The following is a 21,050-nucleotide window of genomic DNA, read 5'->3' as shown; positions in this document are numbered from 1 at the left end:
CATATTTTGCTGCCATTGCTATCACAGAAGGGAGGATGAAATCCATCTTGCTCTCAGCTGCAGATGTCAAAGTGCACAAGTTGATACAAACTTTACTGGAGCCATTTAAACCAGGTGACAAGATGGATGAAGTTGTTGGTTAAACCAGCTGAAGAGCATGATTGCCTGCTCCGATCCTGTATTGCATTGGCATGTTTAACCACTAGAATCATCATCCACATGAAACTGTTGCTAACCTTGTAGCAAATTTGAGACCGAACACTGAACACAGCAGGTATCGTACATGTTTGGAGATGTTGCAGTACATGTTGCAGTTTGGGTGGCACAGCTGGTAGAGCTGCTGCCTCACAGCGTCAAGATTTGAGTTCCATCCTGACAGCGGGTGCTATCTGTGTGAAGTTCTCCCTGTAACCGACTGGGTTTCCCTCAGGTGCTCTGGTTTCCTCCCACATCCCAAAGACATGTGGGTTTGTAGGTTAAATGACCTCTCTAAATTGCACCGAGTGAATAAGGGGTGGATGAGAAAGTGGAATAACATAGAACAAGTGTGAATGTGTGATCGGTATGGACTTGGTGGGCTGAAGGGCCTGTTTCTATGCTGATCAATATCTAGTTTATAGAATCTGTGATGTGTGTATTCAAAAGGAAGCTGTTCATTGAGAACTAATAGAATTTCAAGTAGGAAATTGATGCTGCCCAGCCAATAGCAAATGTGATCAAGCAAAGGGTAACAAGAGTCTGGGTCTTCGGTATCTTCATGGCAGCATGCAACCTCTAACTAATGAATGCAAAACAAAGAATTAGTCTGATATAATTGTGGTATCAAGGATCAATAGTCTGCAGGAAACCAAAACATAACCTTGGCAAATTCAAGCAACCATGCAGTATGATGCAGAGCTGCCAACTCTCATACATTGAGCGTGAGACTCACGCATTTCGACAAATTCTCATGCTCACGCTGAAAACAGAATTTCTCACGCTCTGTCGTGAGAAATTCTGTGATCAACGAGAATTTCAAAACAAATATCAACTGCATGGGCCGCGGGTGTTGTAGAGCCGGGGCGGAGGGAGGGATGGAAGCAGAAGCAGCGGTGGGAGCAGATGCAGACGGGGAGCGAAGATGGCGAGTGCTTACGGGGCTGGCGAGTCGTTCGCTGCAGCTCCGGCCATGGAGCAGCCTCAGTGCAAGAGTCCCGGGCCGTCGGAGGCGTTGGAAGCGTTGCGCCGCTGCCGTGAGAGTCTCTGTGCCGAATTTGCCCTGGTGACCGGCATGGACCAGGCTGTGGCTCGGTACATGCTGGAGGACATCCAGTGGCTGCTGGAAGTAGGTACCAAGCACTGGGTAGAAGCGGTGGAAGATAGTGGCCATCAAATGGGGGGTGGTTGGAGAAAGCATCTGCTTGCCTGCTTGATTTTCGCTTACTGTAACTGCAGGAATAATGTTCCCGATGTTGGGGGAGTTCTGAACCAGGAGTCACACTGCTTAAGAATACGGGGTAGGCCATTTAGGACTGAGATGAGGACAAACTTTCTTCACCCAGAGAATTGTGAATCTGTGGAATTCTCTGCCGAAGAAGGCAGTGGAGGCCAATTCTCTGGATGTTTTCAAGGGAGAGTTAAATTTAGCTCTAGGGGCTAGCAAAATGAAAGGATATGGGGAAAAAACAGGAAAGAGGTACTGACTTTAGATGAAAAGCCATGATCATATTGAATGGCAGTGCTGGCTCGAAGGCCCGAATGGCCTATTCCTACACCTATTTTCTATGTTTCTATGCTTGAGTATATGGCAATAAAACTCGACCACTTGATTTTGAAGCATTCATGCATGGTGGAGGTATAATGTAGTCAGAGTGATACAGTGTGAAAACAGGCCCTTCGGCCCAACTTGCCCACACCCGCCAACATGTCCCAGCGACACTACTTGCTTTTGATCCCTATCCCTCCAAACCTGTCCTATCCATGTATCAGTCTAACTGTTTCTTAAATGTTGGGATAGTCCCTGCCTCAACTACCTCCTCTGGCAGCTTGTTCCACACACCCACCACCCTTTGTGTGGAAAAAGTTACCCCTTAATACGTTATCTTAAAAATACTTCAAACAAAAAATTTGTGAAATCATACTTCTACAATGCACTAAAACATGATTTTAATACATCAAATTTAAAAAAGTCCCTATCATGCTTCCCTCTCCCCTCCCCCACTCAGTTGCTCCACTGCCTCACTGGTATCTCTAAGGCCAGTGATCACTCAGCCCCCCCACTTTCAAAAATGCTTTGCGGCCCCCTGGTTCAGACGGAGAGCGCTGCCAGATGTGAGCGAGTAACTGAGGCCAGTTGTCCATGATATTTGGATCCTAATGCTCAGCGCTTCGTGTTTCGGAGTTGGCTAATGTTATTGATTTGTGATTAGCCTGATTTGTAATTAGTTGACAAAACCTTAATTTATTCATCCAGAATATCCAGGGGGATGGGATAAGCGTAATATTAAAATTACATGCAAGGTGTCAGGCTGTCTGTCACAACATACAGCCTCAATAACCCATTATTTCCTTCAGTTAAATATTGGGAAGGTAGTACTATTGTCAGCACTATTGTCATTTGCCACTCAACTATTATGTTTGTTTACCTCACTGACTATTTCTAAACCCCCCCCCCCCCCAAATTCCTTTGACAAGTTGAATAGAAATGCCCCCAATCTCGTTGTTTTATTCATTGAACACGTAGATGAACGTCCTCAAGGAGTGTAATCAGATGGAAACTGATTCAGATGCGATGTTTAAGAGCTTGTAATAGGAGTGACAGAGATACTTGCAGGGGAATGTGTGAGGAGGTTATTATTTGTCTTTAGTTTTAGCTTGAACCAGGACATCTGAAGATTCAAAGTTTAATATAGTAATTGTGCTGATACTGACTCCAACCAACCACGTAATGAATATCATCCATTCCAGAGGTTTTATCTTTCTGTTGCCATTTAAACTTTACGTGGATTTCAATCACTTCAATGTAAAAATAATTGGGAATGGGGAGCATTGGAACAAAAATTTGTCCTCGGTACATATTAACTGTAATATAATAATGTATGCTTGTTAGTAGGTGCAATCAAAACTAAGATCTTTTTATCATTGTTGTGTTATGAATACCACAGAAAATATTATGTACTCTCAAGATCACATTAAATAGAATATTACTGCTTAAATATATAGTTATTAGACTTTGCATTTCGGAAAAGTCCCAGCTGAGAGGAAGACAGCAAAACACTGAAAACATTGGTGATAAAATTGACTTCAGGACAGTTTGATTGGAAAATGAAGGAAATGTTAACACAATACTTATACAGTTGAGTGAGTATAATTTTATGGGTGAGAAATTGTGTTCAACCAATTGATGACCTTTCACTGTACCTCAGTAAACATGACTATAAACTAAACTCAAACTCAAACACATTCTTTATCACCTTATCTACTTATGTTACTACTTACAGGGAACAATGGACTTGCACCCCAAGATCCCTCTGTACATTAACACTATTAAGGGTCATGCCCTGAAAGATGGACTGAAAAGGATGAAGAAATGTGAAATCAAGACAAGTTACATGTTTTTTATTTCAACACTAGAATACATCATATACGACAAAGAACAAACCGCTGCTGATTATCTCAGTGGGTCAGGCAGCAGCTCTGGAGAAAACGGATGGGTGGCCATTCAGATCGGGGTCCTTCTTCAGACTGTGTCCTGACCCAAAACGTCACCTATCCTGTTGCTCCAGAGAAGCTGCCTGACCCGCTGAGTTACTCCAGCACCTCTATCTTTGGTATAAATCAGCAGCTGCAGTTCTTTGTTTCCATGCTGCTGATTATCCGTTGGGCAGACTTAATAAAATGCATTTGGATTTGGTGAAGCCAGAGTTGGTTTTCCTGTGTGTTCCAGACAAGGAAAGTTATAAGAAATAGCATGATCCCAGAGTATGTGATTGCCATTTTGAAGGTGATCTTGTATTAGTGTGAGGTGTCACTTGAGGAAGCTGGATATGGGGACACGTCATTGATAGGGTTATATGTGGTGCAAATTATTGTTTGGCTAGGTAATTGTTGCTTGACGATTGCAAAAAATCAGCCTTCAAATGAACCAGACTATGATTTTTACCAGAACAATAAGTGTTTAGTTACTGAAACTAGTGTGCTGCAACTCAGAAAGATATGTTATCACCTATCGTTTGAACTTATTACTATATAAATATTTGTTATATAGCTTACTACAGCATTGTATTTCTTACTGTATGTTGCATATGTGTGTATACGTCCACGTTGAGAGGGGAAGGGATGTAATGATCCTTTAGGTCAAAAGAACATTTAAGAGACATTTGGACAGGCGTATTGATAGGAAAGATTTAGAGGGATACTAGACCAAGTGCCCCCAATGCAATATTCCACCAAACTGCGGAGTGCGGCTGATGGGTTCCCGTTGTGACGCCAGAGATCCCCGATTGTATGCGAGTCACAGTAACCCTCACCCACCTGCGCAGGCACGGCCAAGCCCAGGGTCAAGCTCCTCTCCCTCCCCGCGGGCCTGGAGCAGCAGCGCCGCCACCCCCAGACCTCGCCCCAGTCTCAGCGCCACGGTCATTTCAAATCACGCACGCGCGGATACCGGGCCCACTGTGCACGCTCAGTTATTTTAAAATTTGCATGCGCGGATATCCTCTCCCCTCCATAACTCATCTCCCGTCCCTACCCCCTCCTCTCCCTCAATCCCCCTGCTCCCCCACTCCTCACCTCCCTCCTATCCCACCCCTCCGCAATGAAAATTGCGACATTTTTTTTTAAATGAAAGCTTCCCCCCATCCCCCCTCAATGAAATTTGCGTTTTAAAAAAAATGGAATTCTCAATGAAAATCTCATTTTTTCTTTTAAAAATCTAAACAGTGTTAGCTGTTAATGAAAACGGAAGAATTTGATTAAACTGATTTATTTTTAAAAATAGCAATTTTTACGTAAATGCGATTCGGGATCCCATTGTGACGTCGCTGACGGGCAGGGCATGGGAAAATGTTGAAAAGTGGCTTTTATAACGTTTAAAATGTAAATAACGTAAAATATAACATCAATCTGAACGAAACTTATCTCTTTTACATCCCAGGACAATGGTGAGTAAGGTGGGACAAAAATTGTAGCGCTATCGTGTACCGTTTTGGCAGAGTTTTGAAATGTCACTCACGCACACGCACACAGAGAGTTTTAGTAATATACTAGACCAAGTGGGACCCATTGAGCCCTGTTCCCCCAACGCAATATTGCACCACTCACCCGTAAACCCCAACTGCGCAGGCGCTGCCGAGGGGTTTCCGTTGTGACGCCAGACATCCCCGTTGGGACGTGAGTCACAGCAACCCTCCCCCAACTGAGCCTTGCCATCCTTCTTCCTACCCCCATCCTCCTCCATTCCCCCTCATCCCCCAGCACTCCCTTCCCCTCCTCTTCACCCTCCCTCTTCTTTCCCCTCTTGCCCTCCCCTCTCGCACTCCCTCCCTCCCTCTCCTTTCCCCTACACTCAGTCACTCCCACACTCCCTCCATAGCCCCTCTCCCTTCCCTACCCCCCTCCTCTCCCTGTATCCCCCACTCTCCCTTCCTCTCCCTCTATCCCCCCCTCCCCCCCCACTCTTCCTCCTCACCGCCCCCACTTTCTCCTCCCTCTCCCCTCCCTACCCCTTTCCTCTACGTCTATCCCCCTGCTCCCCCACTCCTCACCTCCCCCTATCCCACCCAACAATGAAAATGGAGATGTTTTGTTTTAAATGAATCCCCCCCATCCCCCCCCCCCTACACAATGAAAATCGCGATGTTTTGTTTTAATTGAGACCCTTTCACCTATGCCACCCCCCCCCCCCCCACAATGAGAATTGCTAAATTGCTATGTTTTTTTTTAATGTGAAGTGGAACACTGCTGACGGGGTGGGCAAGTGGAAAATAGTTTTTTTTTAAGTGGTTTTTGTAAAGTTTAAAATGTTAATAACTTGTAAAATATACCTTCAATGTGAAGGAAACTTTTCATTTACATCACAGGACGACGGTGAGTAAGGTGGGCCAAAAATTGTAGCGCTATCGTGTAGCGTTTTTGCGCAAATATAGAAACCAACAAGATGAGAGTTTTAGTAATATACTAGACCAAGTGCAGACCCGTTGGGTCTATTTCCCCAACGGCGTTTGCGGGGGGGGGGGGGGGGGGGTGGGTGGTGAGAAGAGGGGAGGGAGGGGAGAGGAGGAGGAGGAAATGGGATAGATTTGGGAGGGAAAGGAGAGCGGGGTAGGGGGTGTGAGATGGGGAGAGAGATGTGGGGGAGGGGGGATGGGGAGATGGGGAGGAGGGAGGGAGGGGGAGAGGGGTGGGGGAGAGAGGGGAAAGAGTGGGGAGGGAGAGTGGAGGGGAAGGGGGAGTGAAGTGGAAAAGTGGGGAGGGAGGAGGTGAGGGGTAGGGTGAGTGATGGAAGAGGGACAGAGGGATAGGGGAAGGGGGTGGGGGGAGAGAGGGAAGGGGGTGGGGTAGAGACGGAAGGGGGTGGGGGAGAGAGGGATGGGAGAGGGGTGAGGAGAGGGGGAGGAGAGAGTGGGAGAGAAGTGGTAGAGTGGGGAGGGAGGGAGGGGTAGAGGGGTAGCGGGAGCGGTAGAAGAGGGATGGAGGAGTGGTTGGAAGAGGGACAGAGGGGAAGGGGTGGGGGAGAGAGGGGAAGGGAGGGGAAGAGAGAGGGGTGGGGAGGGAGAGGGGTGGGGTAAGGGGATAGAAGTGGAAGAGTGGGGAGGGAGGGGTAGGGGGAGTGGTGAAAGAGGGACAGAGGGGTAGGGGTAAGGGGGTGGTGGTAGAGAGGGAAGGGGGGTGGGGGAGAGAGGGATGGGTGGGAGAGGGAGAGGGGTGAAGAGAGGGAAACATAGAAACATAGAAATTAAGTGCAGGAGTAGGCGATTCGGCCCTTCTAGCCTGCACCACCATTCAATATGATCATGCAACTCAGTATCCTGTACCTGCCTTTTCTCCATACCCCCTGATCCCTTTAGTCACAAGGGCCACATCTAACTCCCTCTTAAATACAGCCAATGAAATTGGCCTCAACTACCTTCTGTGGCAGAGAATTCCAGAGACTCACCACTATCTGTGTGAAAAATGTTTTTCTCATCTCTGTCCTAAAGGATTTCCCCCTTATCCTTAAACTGTGACCCCTTGTCCTGGTCTTCCCCAACATCCGGAACAATCTTCCTGCATCAGACAAATGCAATTCAGGACTTTTCTCTTCACAGGCAAAGTCAGAATGACGGTTAGTGAAGAATTCGAATAATTGCTGAGAGTTCAGATGCTGCGTGCGCCTCCTGCACCAAAGGGGGGGGGGGGGGGGGGGTGAGCGTGTGTCGTCACACACAAAGATCTTGTAGCGGAGAACTTTGTGACCAAAGATCTATAAGATCTTTGGTCACATACTAAGCACGCGCCTCCACAAACAGATGAGCGTCTTCTTGAATGGAGTGCGCGTGGCCGCCTCCACAAACAGTCACACACACTGTGGACCCGCCCCCACAAAAAATATTGTGTGAGGAAGGGGAGGAGGAGGGTGGAGAGGGAGAGGGGGAGGGGGGGGAGAAGAAGAGGGGGAGGAGAGGATGGTGGAGAGAGGTGAATGGGGGGGGGAGGGGTTGGAGCGGGCGTGCATGAGTTGAGAGAAGAGAGAAGGGCAGAGAGAGAGAGGCTGGTACAACAACAAAAATGCTGGATAAACTCAGCGGGTGCAGCAGCATCTATGGACCGAAGGAAAAGGGCAAAGTTTTTGGCCGAAACCCTTCTTTCGGGTTTCGGCCAAAAACGTTGACCATTCAATTCGCTCCATAGATGCTGCCGCACCCGCTGAGTTTATCCAGCTTTTTTTATGTCTACCTTCGATTTTCCAGCATCTGTAGTTCCTTCTTAAAGACAGAGACTGTGCACGGTATGGGAATGAGGAGGGAGAGGGGGAAGAGTGTGGAGGCAAGGGGAGAATGGGATGGGAGGGAGAGAGGGGTGGGGGGAGAGAGGGGAAAGAGTGTGGGGGGGGAGAGAAGTGGAAGAGTGGGGAGGGAGGGAGGGAGGGAGGGAGGAGGGAGGGAGGGAGGGAGAGGGGGAAAGGGAGGGAGGGAGGGGGGGAAGGGAGGGAGGGAGGGAGGGAGGGAGGGAGGGAGGGAGGGAGGGAGGGAGGGAGGGAGGGAGGGAGGGAGGAGGGAGGGAGGGAGGGAGGGAGGGAGGGAGGGAGGGTTAGCAGGAGTGGTGGTAGAGGGACAGGGGGAGTGGTGGAAGAGGGACAGAGGGGTTGGGGAAGGGGTGGGGGATAGAGGGGAAGGGAGGGGGAGACAGGGGTGGAGGAGGGAGAGGGGTGCAGTAAGGGGAGAGAAGTGGGAGAGGGAGGGGTAGGGGGAGAGAGGGAAGGGGGTGGGGTAGAGAGGGAAGGGATGGGGGAGAGAGGGATGGGAGTGGGGTGAGGAGAGGGAGAGGGGGAGGAGAGAAGGGGGAGAGAAGTGGGAGAGTGGGGAGGGAGGGAGGGGTAGCGGGAGTGGTGGAAGAGGGACGGGGGAGTGGTGGAAGAGGGACAGAGGGGAAGGGGTGGGACAGGGAGGGGAAGAGAGAGGGGTGAGGGAGGGAGAGGGATGCAGTAAAGGGGAGAGAAGTGGAAGAGTGGGGAGGGAGGGGTAGAGGGACTGGTGGAAAAGGGACGGGGGAGTGGTGGAAGAGGGACAGAGGGGTAGGGGAAGGGGTGGGACAGGGAGGGGAAGAGAGAGGGGCGAGGGAGGGAGAGGGGTGCAGTAAAGGGGAGAGAAGAGGGACAGAGGGGAAGGGGGCGGGAGGAGAGAGGGAAGGGGATGGGGTAGAGAGGGAAGGGGGGTGGGGGAGAGAGTGATGTGTGGGAGAGGGAGAGGGGTGAAGAGAGGGAAACATGGAAACATAGAAATTAAGTGCAGGAGTAGGCTATTTGTCCCTTCGAGCCTGCACCACCATTCAATATGATCATGGCTGATCATCCAACTCAGTATCATGTACCTGCCTTTTCTCCATACCCCCTGATCCCTTTAGCCACAGGGGCCACATCTAACTCTCTCTTAAATACAGCCAATGAACAGGCCTCAACTACCTTCTGTGCCAGTGAATTCCAGAGATTCACCACTCTCTGTGTGAAAAATGTTTTTCTCATCTCGGTCCTAAAAGATTTACCCCTTATCCTTAAACTGTGACCCCTTGTTCTGGACTTCCCCAACATCTGGAACAATCTTCCTGCATCTAGCCTGTCCAACCCTTTAAGAATTTTGTAAGTTTCTATAAGATACCCCCTCAATCTTCTAAAATCTTGCGAGTACAAGCCGAGTCTATCCAGTCTTTCTTCATATGAAAGTCCTGACATCCCAGGAATCAGTCTGGTGAACCTTCTCTGTACTCCCTCTATGGCAACAATGTCTTTGAGCATTGGGCATTGTGACATCACACGATGGAACGTTCACCAGGGGCTGGGGCTCCTGCAAAGGCATATGTAAATGACTCCATTCCGATTGGACATATGTGAACATTGGGCATTGTGACATCACACAATGGAACGTTCATCAGGGGCTGGGGCTGGTGCTGCCTCTATGGGTGCGAAGCCAGTTTATTTTTGAAATATTGGGGGGGGGGGGGAAGGATTTGATTAAATACGTGTACTTAAACACAACGAAATGTAATGAGGATCGGATACTTAGAAAGAAAAGTGAAATCTCTACATAGAAACATAGAAATTAAGTGCAGGAGTAGGCCATTCGGCCCTTCTAGCCTGCACCACCATTCAATATGATCATGGCTGATCATCCAACTCAGTATCCTGTACCTGCCTTCTCTCCATACCCCCTGATCCCTTTAGCCACAAGGGCCACATCTAACTCCCTGTTAAATATACCCAATTAACTGACCTCAACTACCTTCTGTGGCAGAGAATTCCAGAGATTCACCACTCTCTGTGTGAAAAATGTTTTTCTCATCTCTGTCCTAAAGGATTTCCCCCTTATCCTTAAAGTGTGACCCCTTGTTCTGGTCTTCCCCAACATCCGGAACAATCTTCCTGCATCTAGCCTGTCCAACCCCTTAAGAATGTTATACGTTTCTATAAGATACCCCCTCAATCTTCTAAAATCTAGCGAGTACAAGGCGAGTCTATCCAGTCTTTCTTCATTTGTAAATCCTGACATTCCAGGAATCAGTCTGGTGAACCTTCTCTGTACTCCCTCTATGGCAACAATGTAATTGAGCATTGGGCATTGTGACATCACACGATGGAACGTTCACCAGGGGCTGGGGCTCCTGCAAAGGCATATATAAATGGATCCATTCCGATTGGACATATGTGTACATTGGGCATTGTGACATCACACGTTGGAACGTTCACCATGGGCTGGGACTCCTGCAAAGGCATATGTAAATGAATCCATTCCGATTGGACATATGTGAGCATCAGGCATTGTGACATCACACGATGGAACGTTCAACAGGGGCTGGGGCTGGTGCTGCTTCTATGGGTGAGAGGCCAGTTTAATTTTGAAATATTGGGGGGGGGGGGAAGGATTTGATTAAAAACGTGTACTTAAACACGACTAAATGTAATGAGGAGTGGATACTTAGAAAGAAAAATGAAATCTCTACCGAAATGGAAAAGATGTCGGCGATTCTGCGTCTTGTTTCGGAGTTGCAGGGAATCAAAGGAAGAAATGCGGCCGGAAGCCATACATGTAAATGGATCCATTCCGATTGGACATCTGCGAGCATCGGGCATTGCGATTGGACATCTGTGAGCATTGGGCATTGTGACATCACACGATGGGAACGAATCGAAAGGCAGGCAGGCAGCCGGACGGACGGCAGGCGACAGGCACACAGTTTTAAAGATAGATAGATAGATAGATAGATGGGCCAAACGCGGGCGGATGGGACGAGAGTGGATGGGATGTCTTGGTCTGCATGGGCAAGTTGGGCCGTGGGCCTATTTAGGTGCTGTGTGACTGCGACTCTAAATGTGATTGTATTGTTTTCAACTCCCTCAGATGATAAGAAAAATAAAATGCTTTGCAGAAACACATGTCAAAACTGTTGATCTGCAAGTATTTTTCCATGATGTTTGCAGAAGCAAAATGGTGTTGATAACATAAGATTTTCATAGCAATATGCACCTCCTATCGCAAGAAATATAATACTTGCTGCTTCATGTTCAGGTAGGTTTGGTGGGCGGCGCGACTCACGTCGCAGCGGCCTCTGCAGTCCGTCTGTCTTTTTGTTATTTTTTGTCCCGTTTTAATGTAGTTTTTATTTATTTTTTGATGGGGTATGTGTGTGTGTGTGTGTGGGGGGGGGCGGGGGCGGGGGGTGGGGGGGAAACTTTTAAAATCTTTCCCCTGCACGGAGAACCCGACCTTTTCCCTGTCGGGTCTCCGTTGTCATTGGGGCTGCAACGTGGAGCGGCCTCCAGCAGGAACGACCTGGGGCTCCAGTCGCGGAGCCTGCGGACCTACTCACCATCACGGAGCTGGCCGAGTTCGGAGCGGGTGGAGCGGTGGTGGCGCGCTGCTGCGACCCGACCCCGGGGATTCGGAGGCTTATCGCAGGTCCGGTGGATAGTGACACCGGGAGCCCGCGGGTCCCTGCTGGGAGACCGCTTTTCGGGGCTTCCACAACGGCGACTTCACCCGCCCGAGTCGCGGGGTCGAGGAGTGCCTGGAGCGGGGCCTTACATCACCGCCCGGTGCGGCTTCAACGGCTGCGGGACTTTGCTAGCGCCCGCCGGGGGCTCCAACAACAAGACCCGGAGCAGGGCCTTGCATCACCCGGCGCGGCGTTAATGGCCGCGGGACAATTGCCATCGCCCGCCGGGGGCTTTGACTCTGACATCGGGAGGGGAATGGGGAGTGCAGGGGAGAGATAAGTTTTTTTGCCTTCCATCACAGCGAGGAGGAGATGCGCTGTGATGGATGTCTGTGTAAATTGTGTTGTGTCTTGGGTCTTTTTTTCTTGTGTGTATGACTGCTGAAACAACATTTCATTTGAGCCTCTATGAGGTTCAAGTGACAAATAAATTGTATTGTGTATTGTGTAATTTTGGCGCTATTTAGGTTTGATATTTCTCAGAATCCTTGCGTCTTTTCACTCATGATTGCCTGCTGCTCCATTTCATTTTATAGTTTCCCAGGTTGTTTCCGTGCTGTGAGGTTGTAGGTATGAGGTTGAGGTTGTAGATACGTGCTCGGTTTGAAACTTTCGGTGGTGATGAAGGTTTGTGTGGTGATGAAGGATTGTTTCTCAGACTGGAGGTCTGTGAGACCTGTGGTGTGATTCAGGGATCAGTGCTGCATCACCTGTTAGTTTTATATCAACCATTGGGATGAGAATATAGGTGACATGCTGAGTAGGTTTGCTGATGACATCAGTGTTGGTAGTGTAGTGTACAATGAAGAAGGCAGTCTGAGCTGAACAGGATGTAATCATGAAAAGTGGCCCCTTCTGAGAAGTGCTTTAAAGATGTTCAGAGTTGTGGTCAATGTGAATACAACATTCTCAATAAGATTTAGACAGACTTTAGAGATACAGCGTGGTAACAAGCCCTTCAGCCCACCGACTCCTTGCAGACCCAGCGATCACTCCTTACATTAACACTATCCTACACGAGGGACACTTTTTCACAATTTACTCTACCGCTGCGCCACTATGCCGTCCAAGATAACAAAACTAAAAGCTACATAGTTAGTGCATTGAGGTTGGTGCAAAATCAGTAATTCAGCAGCCAAACCATGCAGTCAATGAATGTTTAAGGAAGGAATAACCACTATTAAGCTTTCTTGGTTATCGATGCAGATCTGGCCTTGAGCTGTTTCCATTTGAAGAACTCAGTGTATCACAGTAACTCATCTCTTTAGTCTATAGCAGGGGTCGGCAACCTTGTCTGCATAGGGGCCGGGACACATGTCTGTGAGCGGATGGCGGGCCACATCTATCACGTGGACACATGGATCTCGCCCACATCCCGCTCCAGATGGCAGGCATCAAATCACGTGTTTACAGAAGGTAGACAAAAATGCTGGAAAAACTCAGCGGGTGAGACAGCCTTATGCAACCTTTGCATGTCTCACCCGCTGAGTTTCTCCAGCATTTTTGTCTACATACGATTTTTCCAGCATCTGCAGTTCTTTCTTAAACGTGTTCACAGAACGTGCGCAGCCGTGCTGGCGGCTTTGTACAGGATGCGGTACAGCCAGGTTTCGGCTGCTGCTCGGGGAGCCCGGCCGCTGCTCGGGGCGCTCGGCAGGCTGGATGATTACGGGGGGGGAAATCCGCCTGCGGACTGGATGACTTCAGGTTACGGGCCACATTCGGCCCGGGGGCCGTAGGTTGCCGACCTCTGGTCTATAGCTTGTACACACATTGATTCTTGAATTACTCATGATAAGCTTATGCTATTCAGTAAATTACATGTTACTGCAGTATCCAGTGGAGGTCATATAAGAAATGTTGTACAAAATATAATGAACATACCTCACTAGGCGGTTAGGCAAGTCACCAGTGGATAAAATACAGTCATGCTCATTTTCTTCTACACTAATAACAAATTAGAGTATACCCCATATAATTTTAAAATATTTTGGATTATGGATGTGGTTTAAATGTCACACAGGCATTCAGAAGACCACAAAGCAACTTATATTGTTGATAGTTTTTGCACTTGCATTGTGAATGCTGGGGTTACATTTCTTGAAATAGCTTTTTCATACTCTTTCATTCAAGATAATTCATTTTATATAACACTGGAATGTCAGCTCCTTAGTGTAAGAGAGACAGGTTATATTTCTACCACTTAAATCAAGCATTCTCAGACAACCTCAGGTCTTTGATAATCATGCTTGTGTGGTTGCTATATTAAAGCAGGAGTTTAATCACAGATATTGAACCATCAAAGAAACTTTACAGTGGGGGAGCATTCAAAATACATCATGGCTTCTATAAATACTGTTATTTCTGGTACAATTAGAGCTTGTCTTAATGCATTTTCTGTTCCCTTGCAGATTTTATCGCAACCTTGTTTGATAGTCAAACTAAATAGTTGATGGCATTTTTCTCCTTCTGCAGATCACAGGTGTTGTCCTATTGGCTGTTGGAGTATGGGGTAAACTCACCTTGGGGACCTACATCTCTCTTGTTGCTGAAAATTCCACGAATGCACCGTATGTGCTCATTGGGACTGGCACCACCATCGTTGTTTTTGGCCTATTTGGTTGCTTTGCAACATGTCGTGGAAGCCCATGGATGCTGAAACTGGTGAGTGTAAAATCATTTGGTTGTAAGATTAATTTTAACATTCTGTTAATTTGCTAATTTGAGAATATAATTAAAAAAGAATTATTCAAGCATTTTGACAAGTCTGACATGTTGTCAAAGATGGTGAAATGATGCTATTTCAAATGCATACGGAGCTGTGTTTTTTTTCTATGCTCTCCCAGTTTCTCAAGACAATGCATTGCACAATGGTAAATCCCTGCATATTATATTGCCTTCGCTTACACATTCTCAACCATACATCAACTTCCAGACAGGGTAGAACTGGGGAGGACAGAGTTGATGTATAAGGAGAACGATATGCAGGTTTTAGTTCCTCTGCCTTATAATATACAAACTAAATGGTCAGGAAGAGAAATATTTGCAGGCTCCCCAATTTATTTATTTATTTATTTATTTTTAACCGGTTCCCCAATTTAAACGGTGGAAATGCTCATCCTAGGGATGTTGGCCAATCTATGTGCAAATGATAAACTAGCGGACATAAAATATCTTCTATAAATTGTTGTTATTTTAACATTTTTAAATAAGCTAGAAGAAGATTCTTCTTTCACATATTTGTGTTGGCAACAAATAGATTTACACAACATAGAAAACACACACAAAACTTCATGCCACTCTGACACACAAACCTTCATGCCAATTGACAAACCACTCATTTTTACTAATGTTTTTTTTCTTCTTCCCATAAACTCCCTCCACTCGAGATTCTCCCACGCATCTTCACTCTAGGGGCAACTTACAGTCGTCAGGAGAAGCGTAGGCAGTCACAGGGAGAATGTGCAAACCACACAGATAGCACTGAGTCAGAAATGAATTTCACTGGTGCTCTGAGGTGGCATCTCAAACAGCTGAGCTACTGTTTTGTCCCAGGGTAAGTTAGCGAGTGAGCAACTGGTACCTTAATGTCTGTAGGCATGCATCAAATGCCAGACAAACTCTTGATATTGTGCGATTCATTATGCGATTCATTCCTTATGAGCAACAGGTGCACATTACCTGCAACAGCACAAATACATCTATGAACAAAATACAGTAGATGTTGACTCACATGACTCATAAAATAGATGTTGACTCATGGATAGAACATGGATAGGACGGATATGGACCAAATGCTGGCAGGTGGGACTAATAGCTGGGACATGTTGGCCGGTGTGGGCAAATTGGGCCGAAGGGCCTGTTTCCACATTGTATCACTCTGACTCTATGACACACACATATGATCACTTGTTCTCTATTTCTGCGATACCGTTGATGCTGCATCACACTGACTTCTCAAAACTTTTTTAATATTGATGGAATGTACCTATTCCCACTGAGACTGATTGAAAGTGCATTCCTCTTCCTTGCTCAGGGTACAGTATGTATTTTACTATCTCCCTGCAGTATAGTTGTACATCGTTAATGCCTATTGATTTGGGATGATATGAAAATCCACTGGTACAGTGATCAGTACTACTTGGCTTATTTGATTAAGGCTGAGCCATCCCAACCATGTGATTTGCAATTGGTGAGCATTTAGAGATTCTGTAGCTGGCATCTATGGAACCAAATAGAACATAGAACAGGACAGCACAAGAAAAGGCCCTTTGGCCCACAATAACTGTGCTGCATAATGCCAAGCGCATCACTTATCTACCTGCACATAACCCACATCCTTCCATTTCCTGCATATCCATTTGCCTATTCAAATCTCTTTAAATGCTTCTAACGTATCTGCTTCAACCACCACCCCTGGCAGAGCATTCTGGACATTCACCACCCTCTGTGTAAAAAAAACTTGCTCCGCACATCTTTTTTAAACTTTGCCCCATGCCATTGCTAAGCAAATAGAAAATGTGGTCAGATGCACTTTCCTGATAGTTATATGTGGCCATCATGTAAAGACATTATTTGGACTCAGCCTGAATACTTTCTTATGCACAAATGACAATGACATACACTCGCTGGCACACATTGATTTGCTTGAGGTGTAAAAGGCATCTGTTGATCTTATCTGCTCAAGTAGAGGAGAAAAATTCAGCTACAGAGCAAAGGAAAAAAATCTTAATGTTCCGTGGAAAACCAAAATCTTGAAACATATTCCTGATATTAGTTGCACAGTGAAACTCCCTAGAATGTCAGGTGCTAGGACACACATACACATTTTCAGCTGCATCGTGTTGCAGAAGCAGCATGTTTTGCGGTTAATCTGGTCAATAGCCTTAAATGTACTCACTTTTAGACTTCTCTGTTTTTAGTATGCCATGTTCCTCTCGCTGGTGTTCTTGGCAGAGCTGGTGGCTGGCATTTGCGGATTTGTATTCGGACATGAGGTACGTGTGTTTCGAAGTAGCAAAGAGCACTTTTTTTTAAACTACAAAACGTGTGACTTTGGTGAACTGGGGAATGTTAAGAGTTTCTTCTCGTTCTAGACTTTAGTAAGGTTTTTCATTTACCATTCAGCATTTTAGTTTAAGTTTCTTCCATGATCTTCAATGTTTCTCAGTCAATCGCAGTCATCTCAGCAAGCTGCTTGCACGTGGCAGTTGCATAGTTAATCGGATGGCTTTTCTGTAACTGGTCGAATAAATGATTAAATAAATGACATTAATTAAGTTTGAATTGCAGGTTTAAAGTGAGACAGGGTAGGTTGTCAGTCTGGACTGAAAAATGTGTATGTTTGTGGATGCTAAAACTGTCCCGAGCAAACATATCTGCTGAAGATTTTTCCATTTCAAATCACTCTGATACAGAAGAGACAGGGTGAATTTTCTGGATAGTTGGTGCTCAATACAACTACACATATTACCCACCTCACTCTCACCCTCAAGCCCCTGACTCATCTGCAGAATGGTTTGGTCTACCTATGGAAAACAAAGGTCAAGCAGCATCAGTGGAAAGAGAAACAACACTAACATTTCAGGTCAAAGGGTCTGACAAAATTGAAATATTAATTTTTTTATGCACCGTTGCTACATGACCTACTGTGTCTTTCCAGCATTCTCTGTTTTTATTTCACATTTCCAGCATCTGCAGGTTTTTTATATTAAAGTAGTTTGAAATATTCTGTTATACAGTAAGTGTAATAAAAACAGTATTAGCAGCATATTTTGTTCTTTGTCTAAATAGCGTATATTCTTTTTGCCCTTCTGCAGATTAAAGATATTTTTCTCAAGACTTACACTGATGCTGTTCATAATTACAATGGAAAGGATGAGCAAAGCCATGCTGTTGATGATGTGCAGAATAGTGTAAGTTTATTAATTCAATTTTATTTTAAAAGTAGATTACTGAAGGCAGCTAGCTGCAGCAAATGGCATAATTTATAAAATATGAAACCAGAACGAAGCTTGCCTGACATAGCTGTAGTTTGGAAATTGGAAATTGCTCAATTCTGATCATTTGTGTTGCCATTTATTTTTAAGATAAATCATAGTATCGAGCAAACTTGTGTAGTAATTGCATTTTTCTGCATAGTCATTAATGTTATAAAGTCATAGCTGTGGTAATAGTTGGGCCATTGGAATCAATACTGCAAGTTAACGCTGCATGTTCGTCACTAGGATCAACTACAACATACCTTCAGATATATCGCTTACTCTTTTAAATCACTTTTCTACTTGAGTTTGACTTAATTGTATTTATGGTATATCTGCTCAGTTTTCAAAGCTTTTCACTGTACATTGGTACTACAATAATAAGAAAACCTAGAACTAATAATACAGGTGTGAGGCTATAATAGTTTGAATTCTGTCTCTGAAAAAGAATTCGTGTTATTCACTGAGGGGTTGCTTGCTGTAAAGAAAGTTCCTGATAGCAATGCATTAAGAATTATCTCCCTTCTTAAGATCAATGTAAAGACGAAGTATGGTTATTATGTCCTCAGGTTTTCACCCATTTTCGTCCTGGGTTCTCTCTCTGTGATCTTGCCGTCAGCATTGACAAACTTATACAAATGATCGTTCATCTTTTCCAGCTGCACATGCTGTGGATACAAAACTACACAAAATGGAGCACCCAGCATCTATTGGTCTAAGCATGGCTTTCATCAGAGTTGCTGTAATAAACGACAGTGACTGCAACCCGAGGATTTACGGAACATGACTATTGCTGACACCAAGTCCCCAGCAGGTATGTCTTTAGCATGCTAAGTTGAAACATACAGGGACCTTGGGCATTTTACCCTGTAGCAAAGACTTGGCTTTGTATGTAATTATCCTTTATTCAGAATCCACAAGGAAAACTGAAATATGTTATAAAAAAGAGCTTCTATCGTATTTAACCTTTGGATACCAAAGATACAATTAATGTCTTAGTACAAACATTATAGACAGTCTATAAATCCACAAATCAACATAAGTTTTTGTGGTGATTCGTGAGGGAACAGTGCATGTAAGGAAACAAGTCAGAGTGGAATATCCTATGAGTGTGAAATTAGGCATTCAGCCTATACACTCTTTAAACCATCTTGAGTTGAGAAGCATGAAGAATGCTTTGAAACATATTAAAGGGTTTGACAAGGAGTTTCCTTGAGTTGGAGAATCCGGTAACCACGGTCTCAGAATAAAGGCTAATTCAGTGTGTGAGTGGATGTGTAGTGAATCTTTGAAATTCTCTACCCTAGAAAAGTATGGACACTGATCTAAACACAGAGTGCTGGAGGAACTTAGCAGATGAGGCAACATCTGTGGAGAGAATGGACAGGTTGTCCTTTACACTCAACATAACTTTTCCTCCACATAACTTTCTTCTAAATATTTGTAGGTAGGCGGGAGGACAGTAAAGATAGATGAGGCCGAGTTGGGTGAAGTAAGTGTCAAAAGCTCGTCTGTCCATTCCTCCACAGACGCTAATAGATTCACTGAGTTCCTCCAGCACTTTGTGGTGCTGCTTAGATTCCTACATCTGCGCCTATTGTGTCTCAATGGAACAGGGAACTATTGCTTCAAGAAAAATCGGTTGAGTGTAGCCCCACCATACTGCCATAAATAATTTGTTCAGGTCATCTTGACTTTATTTCTCAAATTGCACCTTTCTATTTTGGTTTCCTTTGCTACAATAATGTTGTACACCCATGCTGCTTATCCAATCCATATCAAAAAGCACTCTGTATAGTATCCCTTAGTTTCTGGCCCTTTTACAGACAAAACTACATGGGGGGTTTTTTTGCGAGTTTTCTTCAAAAGTCTGTCTTCTTGAGAATATATTGGATTGCAAATGTTAACAATTCCCTAGGAGTTCTGATGGATCGTTAGGATTCTGGTGAAACGTGAGCCCACGACATGATGGTACTGGATCTTCTAATGGTACGCAGCCTCAGGAGATTGCAGTCAGGACAGTGCAGGGATTGCAGTGTCCTTGTGCTCAGTTAAGGAAAAAGTGAGATGGTGACACAGGGGAAAAAGAACATTAGGCACGAAAGATTTATTTTCAGAGGTAGAGCAGATTCAATAATTGATTTTGAAGGGAGTTGGACCGTACATAGAAGGAATAAAACTGCAGGGCATCTGGGAACAGGGTGTTCAGTGAAAATAATTGAGTAGTTCCATTAAAAAAATGTGCATCGGCACAATGACCAAAGAAATCCTAGTTATGTAGGATTTTGTGGGAAGTAGATATAGCTGCTAGGCATGTTACCATTCTTCACAAATTGCAGCTTGAATTGGTAGAAAAATTTGAAAGAAATAAAATCCACATGTAGGGGAAAAAGTATGTTTACTGTGATCTGCGTTGTTCGAAACGAGTAATAAAAATATCAGTAAAATGGATGAAAATAGAACATATAATTTATGGTCATTGATTTGAATTTACAGGGGCTGCTAGAAGTTGGACCGCTTTATGGAGACAAATATGGGAATTATGCTGGGGTTGCATGTGGAATTGCCTTTCTACAGGTACAAAACCGATAGAGTTTTTTCTGACCATGCAATTCAATGTCAAAATTATTCGCCAAGACCAATATGGGAAACTCTCACACCCAAGCAGAAAAGGAATTCATTATTTCACTCATAGCTGCAGGTTAAAGTTATTTTCGTCTTGAGTAGCAGAATAATTTAAAAATATATTCCCTTAGTCCTTTCCCAACAAAAATGATATATTTCATGGGGAAAAAATCATCTCCTCAAATTTCGTTGCACAGTCCCCTCTAATCCAAATCCGAGTCGAATGTTTAATTGTCAATGTACCAAACAACAGAACAATGAAATTGTCCAACCAGCCATAACTTGTCTTCAAGATTTAAACCGTTTTACACCTGTCTGTCAACATCTTAACTCATTCACAACCATCCTACTGTGGCTATCTTTCTATCACTCATGAGATCAGCTTGTTTATACTGATCTCTGTCCCTCTCTAAATGTTCAAGGTTTCAAGGTCAGTTTATTTATAAGGTACAGGAAATTTAGTTACCATACAGCCATACTAAATGAAAAGCAACAAACACTAACAACATGAAAGTCACCATAAAAAGCATCACAGCGGATTCCACATTCCTCACTGTGATGGAAGGCAATAAAGTTCAATCTTATCCTCTTGTTATACCACGGTCGGGGCAAGTCAAACCATCCGCAGTCTAAATCCACCGCAGCCGACGATCGAAGCCACGTAGGGATGATCGGAAACTCCAGCGTGGGGCGGTTTCTTGAAATTCTCTACACGGTATGGCGAGCTCCCGAGTCGGCCTCTTCTTACCAGAGACCGTGGGCTTCACGATGTTAAAGTTC

At 45.2% G+C, this 21,050-nt stretch overlaps 1 protein-coding gene across 1 annotated transcript in view; it reads left to right on the top strand.

The window, feature by feature from the left end:
- Positions 1 to 21,050, top strand: part of tspan7 (tetraspanin 7) — a 77,318-nt gene that overhangs the window by 53,661 nt on the left and 2,607 nt on the right. Inside the window, 6 exon segments of the mRNA XM_033033106.1 lie at positions 14,140 to 14,328; positions 16,587 to 16,661; positions 17,484 to 17,579; positions 18,305 to 18,346; positions 18,348 to 18,459; positions 20,143 to 20,222. Of these exon segments, the coding sequence (XP_032888997.1) occupies positions 14,140 to 14,328; positions 16,587 to 16,661; positions 17,484 to 17,579; positions 18,305 to 18,346; positions 18,348 to 18,459; positions 20,143 to 20,222 (594 nt within the window).

The sequence above is a fragment of the Amblyraja radiata genome, chromosome 14 (genome assembly GCF_010909765.2).
Source record: "Amblyraja radiata isolate CabotCenter1 chromosome 14, sAmbRad1.1.pri, whole genome shotgun sequence".
In the NCBI taxonomy this organism is placed as follows: Eukaryota; Metazoa; Chordata; class Chondrichthyes; order Rajiformes; family Rajidae; genus Amblyraja; species Amblyraja radiata.
Note: the sequence above shows the minus strand (reverse complement) of the source record. Positions and strands in the feature narration are given on the sequence as shown.